Genomic DNA, 14,555 nt, shown 5'->3' on the forward strand with positions numbered 1-14,555 from the left:
ATCAAAATTTACGGTTGTTACAAAAGTGTTGTTCTCTTCATCACCTCTTTCTTGTGCAAATCAAGCTTCTTCTACGGAATTGGTAATTATCCTTATACTTACACTCCTTTGCATAGTGGCCATATCTATGACATATATAAAATTCAGGGTTTGGTTTATTAAAAGTTCATCTACCATGTCCAAAGCCTCGACCTTGACCTCGGCCTCGATCTTATCCCTGAAAATTTGAATCTGATTGATAATTGCTTCTTTGGTTGCAATCATCTCTTTGATTGTTGTTGCAACCACCACGTCCTCAATTGTTGTAGTAGCTACATCCTCGGTTGTTGTAGTTATTGTATCATCATCCTCTGCCTTAAAACTTTCCTCCTTGCTGGTCTCTTTCATCCTGCACTCTTTTGTTATTTTTTATGCAAGCTTGACTTTAGAAAGCTTTCTCAAGAGGCTTCTCGATTGACCTCTCGCTCATGTGTTGCTCATGAACTTGTAGGGCACCCATCAATTTATCAGCCGTCATATTGGATAAACCCTTCGATTCTTCGATTGCCACCATGATATGACCAAATTTTTCTATAAGGGATCGCAATATCTTCTCCACAATTATTAAATCTACAACCTTCTCCTTATTTGTTTTTATTTGATTTGTCACAGCAAGTACTCGAGTCACATAATCTGCAACACTTTCAGCAGATTCCATCTGCAAAATTTCAAATTAACATCTCAAGATTTGAAGCCTGACTTTTTACAACATTTCAACTCCACGACAAGATGTCTCCAAAATATTCTATTTTTGCCTTGCCGTAGTTGCTTCATCGGTTTTCTCAAAAATTGAATCATTCATTCCTTGATGGATGAAGAATAATGCCTTCCGATCCTTCTTCTTGTTCTCACCATGGGCTTTCTTCTCGGTTTCACTTGTGCTCTCTATGACATTGAAAACTCCGTTCTTTACAACATCCAATATATCTTGATTTTCGAACAACACTTTTATCTGCATTCTTCACCGTTGATAATTCCTCCCATCCAATGTAGGAATAGAAAGCGACGTCATCCTGGTCAAATTATTCATGGCTCTGACACCACTGTTGCACGAACTAGCAAAAATTAATTATACATATAATATTGAGAGGAGAAGGGATGGAGAAACAAAAGGGAACCAAATATTTTACTCACTCTCTCTCTACTTTTTTTTAGAGGGTGCAGGGACGCATGAGCCTTTTTAAAGGCTTACAAATCAATCAATTAAGAATTCTAATAAAATAGTAACTCTAAAAGATGAAAGGTTTATCAACTATTAAACTTAATTTCTAAGTAACTTGATAAGAACTAGTTTCTAGATATTAAAACTTCTAAAGACAATAAACTCAAAAACTTTCTAGAATCGGGATTAACTTCAACAATACATAGTACATTCAAAATCCTTATTTTCGATCATATATAACCCAATGCTTTGAGTTATTTTAATCTTAGAAACTTGACTCTGAGATATACATTATCATCCGACACATCTCATCCAAGCTACCAAATAAAACAATCAAAAAGAGAAAACATTTTTTTTAACTAAAATGAATAAGATGTCGCAACAACATGAAGTCTAGTCTTTTTACGGCTAGTAATCCCTGGCGCTTCTTGCATGCACATCACTTCTGTTTTCGCCGCGTCAGATACATGCCAATCAAAATAACATACAAGATTCGCCAATGCAATTTCTATAACGGACATTGCAAACTGAATCCCCGGGCAAATCCTCCGACCGAAACCAAACGGTATGAGCTGAAAATCCCTCCCTCTGAAATCCACATTGCTATTCAAAAATCTCTCCGGTCTAAATGCAGCAGGATTTTGCCAATACTTAGGGTCTCTACCAATAGCCCAAGCGTTGACTATAACCGTTGCTTGTTTGGGGATTTTGTAGCCTTGGATTCGAGTGCTCTCCGTGAGTTGACGTGGGATTAGCAAAGGACCCGGAGGGTGAAGCCTCATGACTTCCTTAATTACGGCTCTTAAGTAGTTCATCTCAACCAAGTCATCTTGTTTTAATATTGTTTTTGAGGTACCTTTAGCTTTGCTTCTCACCTCATTTTGTAATTTCTTCATTACTTCTGGGTTTTTGATAAGCTCTGCCATTGCCCATTCTAAAACTATGATCGTTGAATCTGTTCCCGCACCGAACATGTCCTGTTTAAATCACATAGGGAAATGTGCAGAGTAAATAAACAATAAAGTCCATATATAATGGGATATACATAGAAAATAGGGGTAAATGGTGTACATGTTTTGGATACATAAAGTATGATGATAAATATTGAAATGATGGAGTGTTGCTCAAGTTACGGAAGGTTAGTATGAGATGTGATAATCATTTTCTCTAAAGATGTACTCCACCCCACTTGGTAATCCAAGTTTGATTTGGGTTAATAGGAATTCTCTTTTCAGGATCTAATAAATTGTAAAAATTTCAAAAAGAAAATTTGAATTTTTTTTAGCAATTCTCTATTGATCAAGTTTGTAACTGAGATTTGAAATTTGGAGATGTATCCCATTAACATGATTGGAAAAAAAAAGTGTCTTCACAAGACATGAATTTTCAAATAGACTTATAACATAAAAATTATTAAATAAAAATAAATCGTACTCCCTTTAAAAGTGGGAGTTGTGAAAAAACTTTTCAATGACTATATTACCCATATTCCTTTTTAATATTACATTGTAATACTAACTAAACTAAATTAATTATCATTGTTAATTAATTATATTATATGTCACTTTAAATTTGTATAATTTGGTCCCTAAAACTTCCAATTGTTATTGTAAAACTGTACATCATATTAATTATTAGTAATGTATAATAATATATTAATAGATAATTGCATGTTTATATATTATTTATGGGAAGAATAGAAAACATAGAATTGTCCTAAAATTATACCATGACACTCATATAGGAAAATTACAAAGAACATTCTTATGTTTACGTAAAAGAACAGAAGGTACAAAAATAAAATTTTAGAAAACATTAGGATATTTAAGCACAACAAGATGCGCTATCTAAAATTTAAAAAAATGCAACAAGATATAAGTGGAGGTATATATGTATAATCTTTGTAAACTATAAGGTATTTAAGTTTGGTTATGCCTATAAAAGAGTTGAAACCTTTGTTACCCACAACCAATAATACATGATCCCATTGATAAATAATATTCATCATATAATATTATGAGGCCGCATGCATAGCTCATATTTATATAGTAAATGAGATGTGGAAAAATTAAAGCATCGTATTTTGAATGAGTCTCAAGATTCTGAATTATTTCCTGAAATTATATACTTCATTTAGAAAACTTTAGAAGAGGTTTTTGAAGGACTGCTGCAAACTGTTGGACATCGGATATATATTGAACAAATAAAATCCATGATATTGTATTACAAAAATCTGGGATATGTATATAATACAAGGTGTGATATGAGATAATATTCATACATAACATGACATTGTAATATGTAATCTAACATATTAATGAATTTTAAACATAGGAATTTACATCAAGATATATGCTTAAGATTTGGGAGAGCCGAGAGTGGAGAGATTTAGGAGAAGAATTGTAGCTTTTTGTGGGTTTTGTGAGTTCCGATTTTGTTTCCTAAGTACGATCCAAACCCGATCCCACAATCAAATTAAAAATGACATGATTTTCTCAATATCTTCAAAGGGATATATCAGCCATATTTTCGATTGCTGTTGATATACAAAAAATCACTAAACAAAAGAAAACAATATAAATATTATCGATATAAAGTCTTTAACACGATATATTAACCGATGTAGCAATATATCGGCCGATATTAATACAATGCCTATGAGAGCAAATATGTAAAGATTATTTAGATATTAGTTTCTTGATTTTAAATATCTAATAATTCAATGTTATTCCCTCAAAATTTTGAAATTGTTCATAATTTTAGGGACTAATATTAAATTATTAAAATTTTGAGGGACAAATTATAAATAGGCCATATTTAAAAGAAGAATTAATTTTTAAAAAACTCTCTCAACTATGGGGATTGTCTTAAAAACGCACTCAATTGATTCAATTTGACAAAACTCCCTTATTATGAGGGGTGTTATGGATAACCCCTCTCAATTTTGGTGCACTTTAGAAAAAACATCTCAACTATAGCGTATCTTATAAAAACTCCCCTAATCATTTACACTTCTATCGACAAACCCCATTAACATAGTTACTTCAATATGTAATTTGGACAAGATACCCTCTTGAAGAAAGCAATTTTATTTAAAAAGAAACACTCAACTAATAATAAAAGGACCATAACCAATTTACAATTCCTTTTCCCTCTACGTCACCTCTTATTCTTCCATCTGGCAAAAACCAAGGTAATTCTTTTATGGTTGATGGGTATTTTGGTCTTTCTAAGTCAAGTACTTATCACATAATAGATAAGACTCAATGATATTAGTTTTGAGAGGTTTGGTTTAAATTAAAAAAAAAAAGTTCGGATGGGTTAAATCAATTTTTTTAAAGTTGAGATAAATTATCTAAAAAACACCAAAAACTTGGTGAAAATTTACTCGGTTTTAAATATTTGCGGGGTGGGGGGGTGCATATTGAGGGGGTGTTTTCTAAAATTAACCCTTAAACAAAAGCACAAGTTAAAAAACATGTGATATCAATTTTATAAGAGTGAAGTTTATAGCAAGTCTATCACTCAATGAACTGGTTTGGGCTATTTGTCCTTAAATTTATCCTACACATCAACTCTAAAAATCTTTTTCTATAAGAATCTCTAAGAGAAATTTAATATTTACTTGGGATGGGTATGTGATCCTTCTGATTCCCTTGTTTTTCATGATTTGTAATAAATTATTTGACTTTCATTTTATATTACTCGTCTTCTTATAAGTTTATGAAGCTTATAGCTTGCATATGAGTATTGTTGCGGATATTGTATTCTTCTAACTCCTTAAGCTAAATTTTGGATGTTGTTTGACACTGGATAGATATAAATTATTTTATTAAAATACAATCAATTTGAGTGCATAATATGTAAAAATCATTCTCAGACTATATTTTATAATTTTTTGAAACTAGAGAATGATCGTTTTGACAGATTAATTAGTAGTTGGGAAGATGTAAAAAGAGTACAATATCATAACTTGGAATTGATCACATGGTTTATGTTTTCTTTCTTAATTGAATTTTCACATTCTATTGGAAAATTCTAGAAAAAAAGTTCTTGAATATCTATAATACTCAGTCGCCGGATAAACAACAAGTGAAAGAAAACAACACGTGTAAGTGATTTTTTTTATAACTGAACAAAATCCTTGATGACTAGAAAAAACCTACCATTATTCTTGGATGAATTCAATAATTTATTTTTTTTCATTAATAATAATAGTTTTTTTTCAGTATTGGTCCCTTACATCATTAATATTTTGAAATTATACATTCAAATTACTAATTAATATTAATATTTTAAGGCTTTAAACATAGCTATTTCTCTGGAAGACAAAATGCTAAACCCACACATGGAAATATCCAAAAACGTTTAACATATTATGATAATTATAAAGTTTTTTGCAACTATGTTATAGTAAATAAATAAGCTTAAAGTAAATAATTAAAATATTTGATCACGTGCAGTGCACATGCGTTCCACTTAGTTTCTAATAAACTTGCTACTGCATCTGGGTTTCTTTGCTAAGTTTTGGCCCAATTATAAAGGAACAATATTCATTTAATGCTTATAGACCATTTAAAATTAGCTAAGTATGTATTAGCTCAAATATCTGATGTGAGATTATTGTCTTTTACAAGCAAATACTAACACAGAATAGTAACAATGTAAGAGAAAGACGAGCTTGAAAAGGAAATTTAAGATCCAAAATTTCTCTTGTACTGGTTAAGGAGTAAGAATTCTGATTTACATATATATTATAGTTTAATTATCCAAGAATAATATAACAAATTATAATAAAGTTATACATTTTGCATATACAAGAATGCTGATAATTCTATAAAAAAAAGGATGCTAATAAAAATTTCAATATTGTCTTTTTAATCTAATAATAGATCTAAAACACATTTAATGCATATATATTATCCATTCTAACATCGACTAAATTTAAACCTCAACTACTCACTTATTAATTATTTGTTGTCAGACAACATTAATAAGTTTGAGTTTCACTTTAATAATCGGCATGAAAGTTCATTTAACCATAAAAAATTCCCCAATGATCCAAAATATGAGACCAAAAAGGAGGACAGATGAGGTGTCCCCCTCCTATTGCATAATGACCTGGCCATCATTAGTGATGGCCAACTTATTATGCAATAGGAGGCGGACTTATCACCTATCCTCACTGTTGGTCCTATATTTTGGGTCTCTGTAACAAGAATTTAAGTTGATTATGGAAACTTAATTATTGAATTAAGTTCCTCCATTTAAAACTTTGGACAGATGCCTACTTCCTACCATGCCCATCAATGAGACATTGTTACACAATATTGCAAGTGTTGCAGTGTCATTTTCATTCAAATTGAAAAGAAAAAAAAACAACAATGTGACTATACAAGCATGTTTGGATACTACTTATTTCTTGAATCCTTATAACTTATTCATTACTTATTCTCAAAAATCCTTATAAATCATACTCCCTTTAAAAGATGGAGTTGTAGAAAAACTTTTCAAGGACTATATCACCCCTATTTTTTTGATATTACATTCTAATACTAACTAAACTAAATTAATTATCATTGTTAATTAATTATATTATATATCACTTTAAGTTTGTATAATTTGGTCCCTAAAACTTCCAACTTTATTGCAAAAATATACATCACATGAATAGATAATTGCATGTCAATAAAGTATTTATAGAAAGAGTAGAAAATATAAAATTGTCCTAAAATTATATCATGAAACTCATATAGGAAAATTACAAAGAGCATTTTTATGTTTGGGTAACAAGACAGAAGGTACAAACATTAAATTTTATAAAACATTAGGATATTTAAGTGCAACAAGATACGTTATCTAAAATTAAAAAAAGTGCAGCAAGATACAAGTGGAGGTATACAAGTATAATTTTGGTAAACTATAAGGTATTTAAGTTCAGTTAAGCCTATAGAAAATTTGAAACCTTTGTTATCCACAAATAGTAGTATATGATCTCATTGATAAATAATATTCATCAAATAATATGAGGCCCAATGCTTAGCTTATATTTATATAGTAGAGGAGATGTTGAAAATTTAAAACATCATATTTTGGATGAGTCTTAATATTTTGTATTATTTCCTGAAAGTATATACTTTGCTTAGAATACTTTAGAAGAGGCTTTTGAATAACTACTACAAAATATTGGACATCAAATAAATATTGGAAAAATAAAATTCATGATATCGGATTGTAAAAAATCAGAGATATGTATGTAATAATGGGTGTCATATGATATAATATTCATACATAACATGACATTATAATATATAATATAACATATTAATAGATTTTAAACATAAGAATTTGCATCAAGGCATATGCATAAGATTTGGGAGAGCCGAGAGTGGAGAGATTTAGGAGAAGACCTATGGCCTTTGTGGATTTTGTGAGTTCCGATTTTGTTTTCAAACACAATCTGAACCCGGGCCCATAATCAAATTAAAAATTACATGATTTTCTCGATATCTTCAAAGGGATAATCGATCATATTTTCAATAACCATCGAAACATCAAAAAAATCACCAAAAAAAGAAAACAATATAAAAATATTACCGAGATAAAGTCTTTAACCCGATATATTGGCCAATATAGCAATATATTGGCTGATGTTTAATAGAATGACTATAAGAGAAAATATATAAATGTTACTTAGATATTAGTTCCTTGATTTTAAATATCCAATGATTCTATGTTATTCCCTCAAAATTTTGAAATTGCTCATAATTTTAGGGACTAATATTAAATTATTAAATGATTCTATGTTATTCCCTCAAAATTTTGAAATTGCTCATAATTTTAGGGACTAATATTAAATTATTAAAATTTTGAGGGACAAATTATAAATATTTTGAAATTGCTCATAATTTTAGGGACTAATATTAAATTATTAAAATTTTGAGGGACAAATTATAAATGACCATATTTAAAAGAAGAGTTAATTTTTTAAAAACCCTCCCAACTATGGGAATTGTCTTAAAAACCCACTCATTTGATTCAGTTTGACAAAACCCCCTTATTATGTGGGGGTATTATAGATAACCCCTCTCAATTTTAGTACAATTTTAGAAAACACCTCTCAACTATAGTGTGTCTCATAAAATTCCCCTAATCTTTTACAATTCTATCACCAAATCTCCTTACATAGTTACTTCAATTTATGACTTGAACAAAATACCCTCTTGAAGAAAGCGATTTTAATTAAAAAAAATCCTTAACCGATAATAAAAGGACCACGACCAATTTATAATTCTTTTTCCTTTATATAACATTTTTTCTTCATATGACAAAAACCAAGGTAATTCTTTTATGATTGATTAATATTTTGTTCTTTCGAAGTCAAGTACAAGTCACATAATAGATAAGACTCAATGATATTAGTTTTGAGAGGCTAGATTCAAGTGAGAAAATTCCACAGGAGTTAACTCAAATTTTTTTAAGTTAAGATAGATTACCTACAAAATTCCCAAAACTTAGCAGAGATTTACAGGGGGAGTTTTCTAAAATTAACCCTTAAACAAAAGCATAACTTAAGGCACATGTGACATCAATTTTATAAGAGTAGAGTTTATAGCAAGTCTATCACTCAATGAACTGGTTTGGGTTATTTGTCCTCAAGTTTGTCTTACACATCAACTCGGAAAATCCTTTGCTATAAGAATCTATAAGAGAAATTTAATATTTATTTGGAATGGGTATATGATCCTTCTGATTCCCGTTGTCTTTCATTATTTGTAATAAATTATTTGATAAAATAAATTAAGTTGTCATTTTATATTGCTCACCTTCTTATAAGTTTATGAAGCTCGTAGCTTGGATATGAATATTATTGCAGATATTGTATTTTTCTAAGTTCTTAAGCTAAATTTTTGAATGTTGTTTGACATTGGATAAATATAAATTATTTTGTTAAAATACAATCAATATGAGTGCATAATATGTATAAATCATTCTCAAACTATATCTTATGATTTTCTGAAAGTAGAGAGTAATCGTTTTGATATATTAATTAGTAGGTTGGAAGATGTAAAAAGAGTACAACATCAGATTTTGGAATTGATCATACAATTTATATTTTCTTTCTTGATTGAATTTGCACATTCTAACTTAGAAAATTCTAGAAAAAAGTTCTTGAATATCTATAATGCTCGATCACCGGATAAACAATAGGTGGAAGTAAACAACATGTGGAAGTGATTTTTTTGTAACTGAACGAAATCCTTAATGACTAAATAAAACCTACCATTTTCTGTGATGAATTCAAGAATTTATTTTTTTCATTAATAATATTATGTTTTTTCTTATTGGTCCCTTACATCATTAATATTTTAAAATTATACATTCAATTTATTAATTAATCTTAAATAATTAATATTTTAATGCTTTAAATATCACTATTTCTCTGGAAGACAAAATGTTCAAACCACAAAATATTAAAACCACACATGGAAATATCCAAAAAAAGTTTAATATATCACGATAATTATAAAGTTTTATGCAACCATGTTATAGTAAATAAATAAATTTAAAGTAAATAATTTTGATATTTGACCACGTGCAGTGCACGTGCATTCCACCTAGTATGTAATAAAATAAGGAAGTTATTTGGTAAACACATTAACTTATAAGGATATATAAATGGTTATATGTTTGGTAAACTAATAACTTATAAGGTTGTATTCAATGTCAAATGACTAAAAAGATCATATTGTTGCAACTCTATATTATGACTAATTAATTCATTATATATTAACCGAATAACATAATTTAAATTTATTAATTATTTAAAAAATAATTAATTTAAAATTATTTATTTCAATTAGTTACAAATATTAATTAATAATATTAATATTAGTTAATTAATTTAATTTAATGAAATATTATTATTAATAAAATTAATTAATTGATTAAAAACTAGTTATCTCATAATAAGAAATACATTTGATGAAATATTTTTATATATTACATTACATGTGAATATTAATTACTAATATCGTGATTAATTAATTAATTTCATATTAGTAAAAATAATTAATTAATATCTAAATATTAGTTATCTCATAGTGAGAAATATACTTTATTGTAATATATTTATATATTACATTATTTGTGATTATTAATTAGTAATATGGAGATTAAATAATTTCATATTAATAAAATAATAATTATTAATTATTAATAAATAATTGCTAACAAATTATTACTAAATTAATTAATAATTAATAAATTAAATACTAATAAATTAATTAATTAGTAATATTAATCACTTTACAAGAAACTATTTAGCTATGTAAAGGGAATAGAAGGGTATTTTTGTCTTTGGGTAGGATAAGGAAAACGTCCCTTATAAGTAGAGAAAAAATAAGTTGGAAAATCCTAACTTATTTTTCCCCTGCTTATAAATAAGAAATAAGTAAAATAAGTAACTCTTACTCAACAATGTATTAGCACCTTAAGGGGGGTTATTCATTGGGACATTTGGGGGATAATAGGATAATTTTGGGAATTCTATTTCATAGTGTTATTCATTGGGACAATGGAACAAAGATAATACTTTTTTGTGTTATTGGTTTTTTTGGAACACTAGTGAGATAATTTCACCACTTGGGATAAAATTATCCCACTCATATACAAAAATTTTATCCCAATAGTAAAAATTTACCCCATCCTCCATATTGGAATAATTTTGTTCCACTTTGAAGGCAATTGGGATAACTTTCAAATATTTTTGTATTACTTAAACTAATACATGCTAATTATATTATAAATATATCGATTGATATATAAAATATAAAGTAATAATATATTCAATATATTATAATATATATTATCATGTTAATAAATAAAATATATTATGGTTTAATTATATGTTATAGTTTATTTAGTGATATTATTATATTATATTATGCAATACCACATATATATTATATAATATACACATATTTTTATAAATTATAAATATTTAATGAACATATATTATAATAATATTCATTAGTGATTATAGTATAACATATCATATTTGGTATATATATATATATATATATTAAAATATATATATATTACTATATATATATATTATAATATATATATATATTAATATATATATATATAATATATATATATATTATATATTCATCGGGTATGTCAAGTTAGTGGACACCAAGTCTTTGTCACCAAAGGTTTCTATCCACTCATTTAGATATATAAAAAGACTCTTCATATCATGCACCAAGTATCCCTAGGCAAACATGATTTGAATAGAAACTTTGGTGACCATCCACTTTGAGTTGACATAAGAATTGCTATATATATAATAATATATATATATATATATAATATATATATATATATATATTTTAAAATATTACATTTAAAAAGTAAATATTATAATATTTATACAAACATTATATCCTATGATACATATATATATATTAAATTTAGAATAATATTTATTAAAATATTATATTAAAATATTTTCATATATTATATCAATTATAATTAATGTAGGAACTAATATAATGTAATTATAAATTAATAATTAATAATATAATTAGTAATTATAGTATTATAACATATTATATTTTTATATAAATAAAATAATGTATTATATAAATATTATATAAATATGATTGATAGTATAATTATATTTAATTATTATATAGTATATTATGCTAATATAATATAATAATTAATAATATTAATTAGTAATTATAGTACAACATATTATATTTTACTATAAAGTAAATTAATGTTTATATTATAATAATGTACTAAATAATATACTAAACCAATTGGATAAGTTAATTTAGAAGTAATTAATAGATAAAATATATTTTAATAAGGTGCCACGTCATTAATTATCCCACTTGAATTGTCAAATCAAATGCTCAAATTGTCCTATTATCCCACTTTATCCTACTTTACCCTATTTAAAATATCACAAAGAGATAAAATTATTCAATTAGAATAATTTTCTCACTTGACCCCAATTTGTCCCAATCAATAACCCCCTAAGGTTACTCATAAGTAGAAATAAATAAGTTGCGAAATATGCACTCAGAAGGAATGTTTGTCCTCGCTGCTCTAAATTCAGCAACCAGAAGTCTACTTCCTAAACCATAGTCATTTAATATTAAAGTAATGCTTATGACTTCTCAGAGTGAAAATGAAAATGAATAACAAGTGTAAATTTCACTGGAACCCCCAAGAGTTTGATAATTTTAAGACAGCCCCTCAAACTTTGGGAAAATGTAACTTATTAATCCCTTGAACTTTCGGCCTGTCCACAAAATCCAGTAACATACGCAATTTCAAAATGACATCTCAACGTGTATGAGAATTTTTTTTGAAATTTTATCAAAAGTTCACGAGGGTTTTCTGAAAATAATATTTAAATTTTTGGGATTTTCGGAAAATAATGTTGAAAGTTTGAGGTTGTCTGAAAATAATTTAAAAAATTAGAGAAATATGTATTAAAAAAAATATTGACGTGCGAGGGCCTATGATGTCAGGGGAGTAAGTTGAGAGATCTTTCGAGCGCTATGAGGATTTTGTGGACTACCCAAATGTTTGGAAGGTTAAGTAGGAATTCTATAGGTTAATTTGGGAGCTCATAAAATTGCCCGAAGTAAAACCGACTAAAGAGGATATGCTAATTGTACTAGAAACGAATTGAAACTAAATAATATTGATGAACAATTATGTTTGAGATACATTACCTCAATGAGAGCTTTGATGCTATCTTTATCCAAGCAGTTATTCCCATCCTTTTGAAGGGAGAGCAATATATCAATGAACGTACCACTTCTTGATCTACCATCAACTCTGCTACGGTCAATAACCTGTTCAAGTATCTCATCAAGCTTGCTTACTGTCTTGTTCACCCTTGCGTCCAATCCCGTAACTCTACTCACCCATGCAAGCCATGGTACGTAATCTCCCAAATGAAAAGATGCAAGCAATTCATTGCTCTCTTCAATAAGCACATCTATCATCTCATTCCATCCCTCCTCTCTTGAACACTTGCCGAAAGCCACTCTACTAATTACGTCCTTAGCAAATGACATCAATATGTCACTCATATTCATTGGACCTGTCAACGGTTGCGGAAAGAGATTTCTTATAACGGGCTGTAATTTGTTGGGAACTGTTTGATAAGATTAGAACAATTCATTGATATCGGATAGAATACTATTTTTATACACACACACATTGTAGCTAATCTATTGGAAGTGACACTATGTTTGGAAAATTAAGCCTTATAAACGGAGCGATGATTTTGTTAGATCAATAAAAGATAAACTTTTGCTTTAATAGATAAAACCCTAATCAATCTCAAGATTGTTCATGTCAAACTATTAAGAAAATTAAAGAGATGCAGAACCATACCTGAATCCATGGAGTAGAATGTGATTCTTGAGCTTTTGAGATGTAGATCTTTCAAATATTGTAGTATATATCCTCCTTATAGAAACTCTAATCTTTCTAAATATGAGAAATCAGAAAGAGATTCTACGTAGAGATTTGGGGAGCCACAACCCTATTTATAACCGAATCAGTTATTCATAATTATTAATTCAGCTCATCATAGAATTAACAATTATGCATTAAAAACCCAAACCCTAAATTAGATCACTTTAATGTGCTAATCTTGGTTGATAGCACATAATACATATTTATTTAATATATTGGCTCATTTATTGGATTTAAATCCAGCAGATTGATCCTAAAGTGGTACACACTTAATCGAACTAGGAACAAATTAAGCAGGGTGGACTAGAGCAAAACTGATTTTGAAGGGACAAAATTTAGCTTAAATTATTCTTGGGCTATCCGGATTCATTCATTGCCAAACACAAAAATCTATAATAGCGCAAAGATCAATTCTGCACGGTTTTCATGGGGTCCAAACACACCCAAAGAGTAAAAAGTTATAATCTTCAAATCTCATTAAAACTTATCCTTCCATTGCACCAACCATTGGAGTTATCAAAAAGATTAATTACGTGAACTATAACATACTTCTTAGGATGAGCATTATTTTATTGACTAAAAAGTCTAACTTCACTATCATATATTTGTTAAGGGTTAAATGTCATAAAACTCCCCTAAGCTTTGAACAATTATAGAAAAACCCCCTCAACTTTCAAAATATCAGAAAACTCCGCTGAGTTTAGGCATTATTAGAAAACCCCGTTTGGCATTTTATCAGAAAATCCTTAGGGGGGTTTTCTGATAAAATCTCAAAGTTAAAGTGGGACTTCGTAATAATTCTGATAATTAAGAGGGGTTTTTTGATATTTTATAAGTTGGG

General features: G+C 28.1%; 1 protein-coding gene across 1 annotated transcript in view; it reads right to left on the reverse strand.

The window, feature by feature from the left end:
- Nucleotides 1,373-14,555, reverse strand: part of LOC109821388 (cytochrome P450 71A1-like) — a 53,876-nt gene continuing 40,693 nt past the window's right edge. Inside the window, exons 2-3 of the mRNA XM_020387580.1 lie at nt 12,961-13,334; nt 1,373-2,178 (exon numbers count right to left, since the gene is read on the reverse strand). Of these exons, the coding sequence (XP_020243169.1) occupies nt 1,561-2,178; nt 12,961-13,334 (992 nt within the window). The 3' untranslated portion in view covers nt 1,373-1,560. The remainder of the gene's footprint in view (nt 2,179-12,960; nt 13,335-14,555) is intronic.

Source organism: Asparagus officinalis, chromosome 1 (assembly GCF_001876935.1).
Source record: "Asparagus officinalis chromosome 1, Aspof.V1, whole genome shotgun sequence".
NCBI classification, from domain to species: domain Eukaryota; kingdom Viridiplantae; phylum Streptophyta; class Magnoliopsida; order Asparagales; family Asparagaceae; genus Asparagus; species Asparagus officinalis.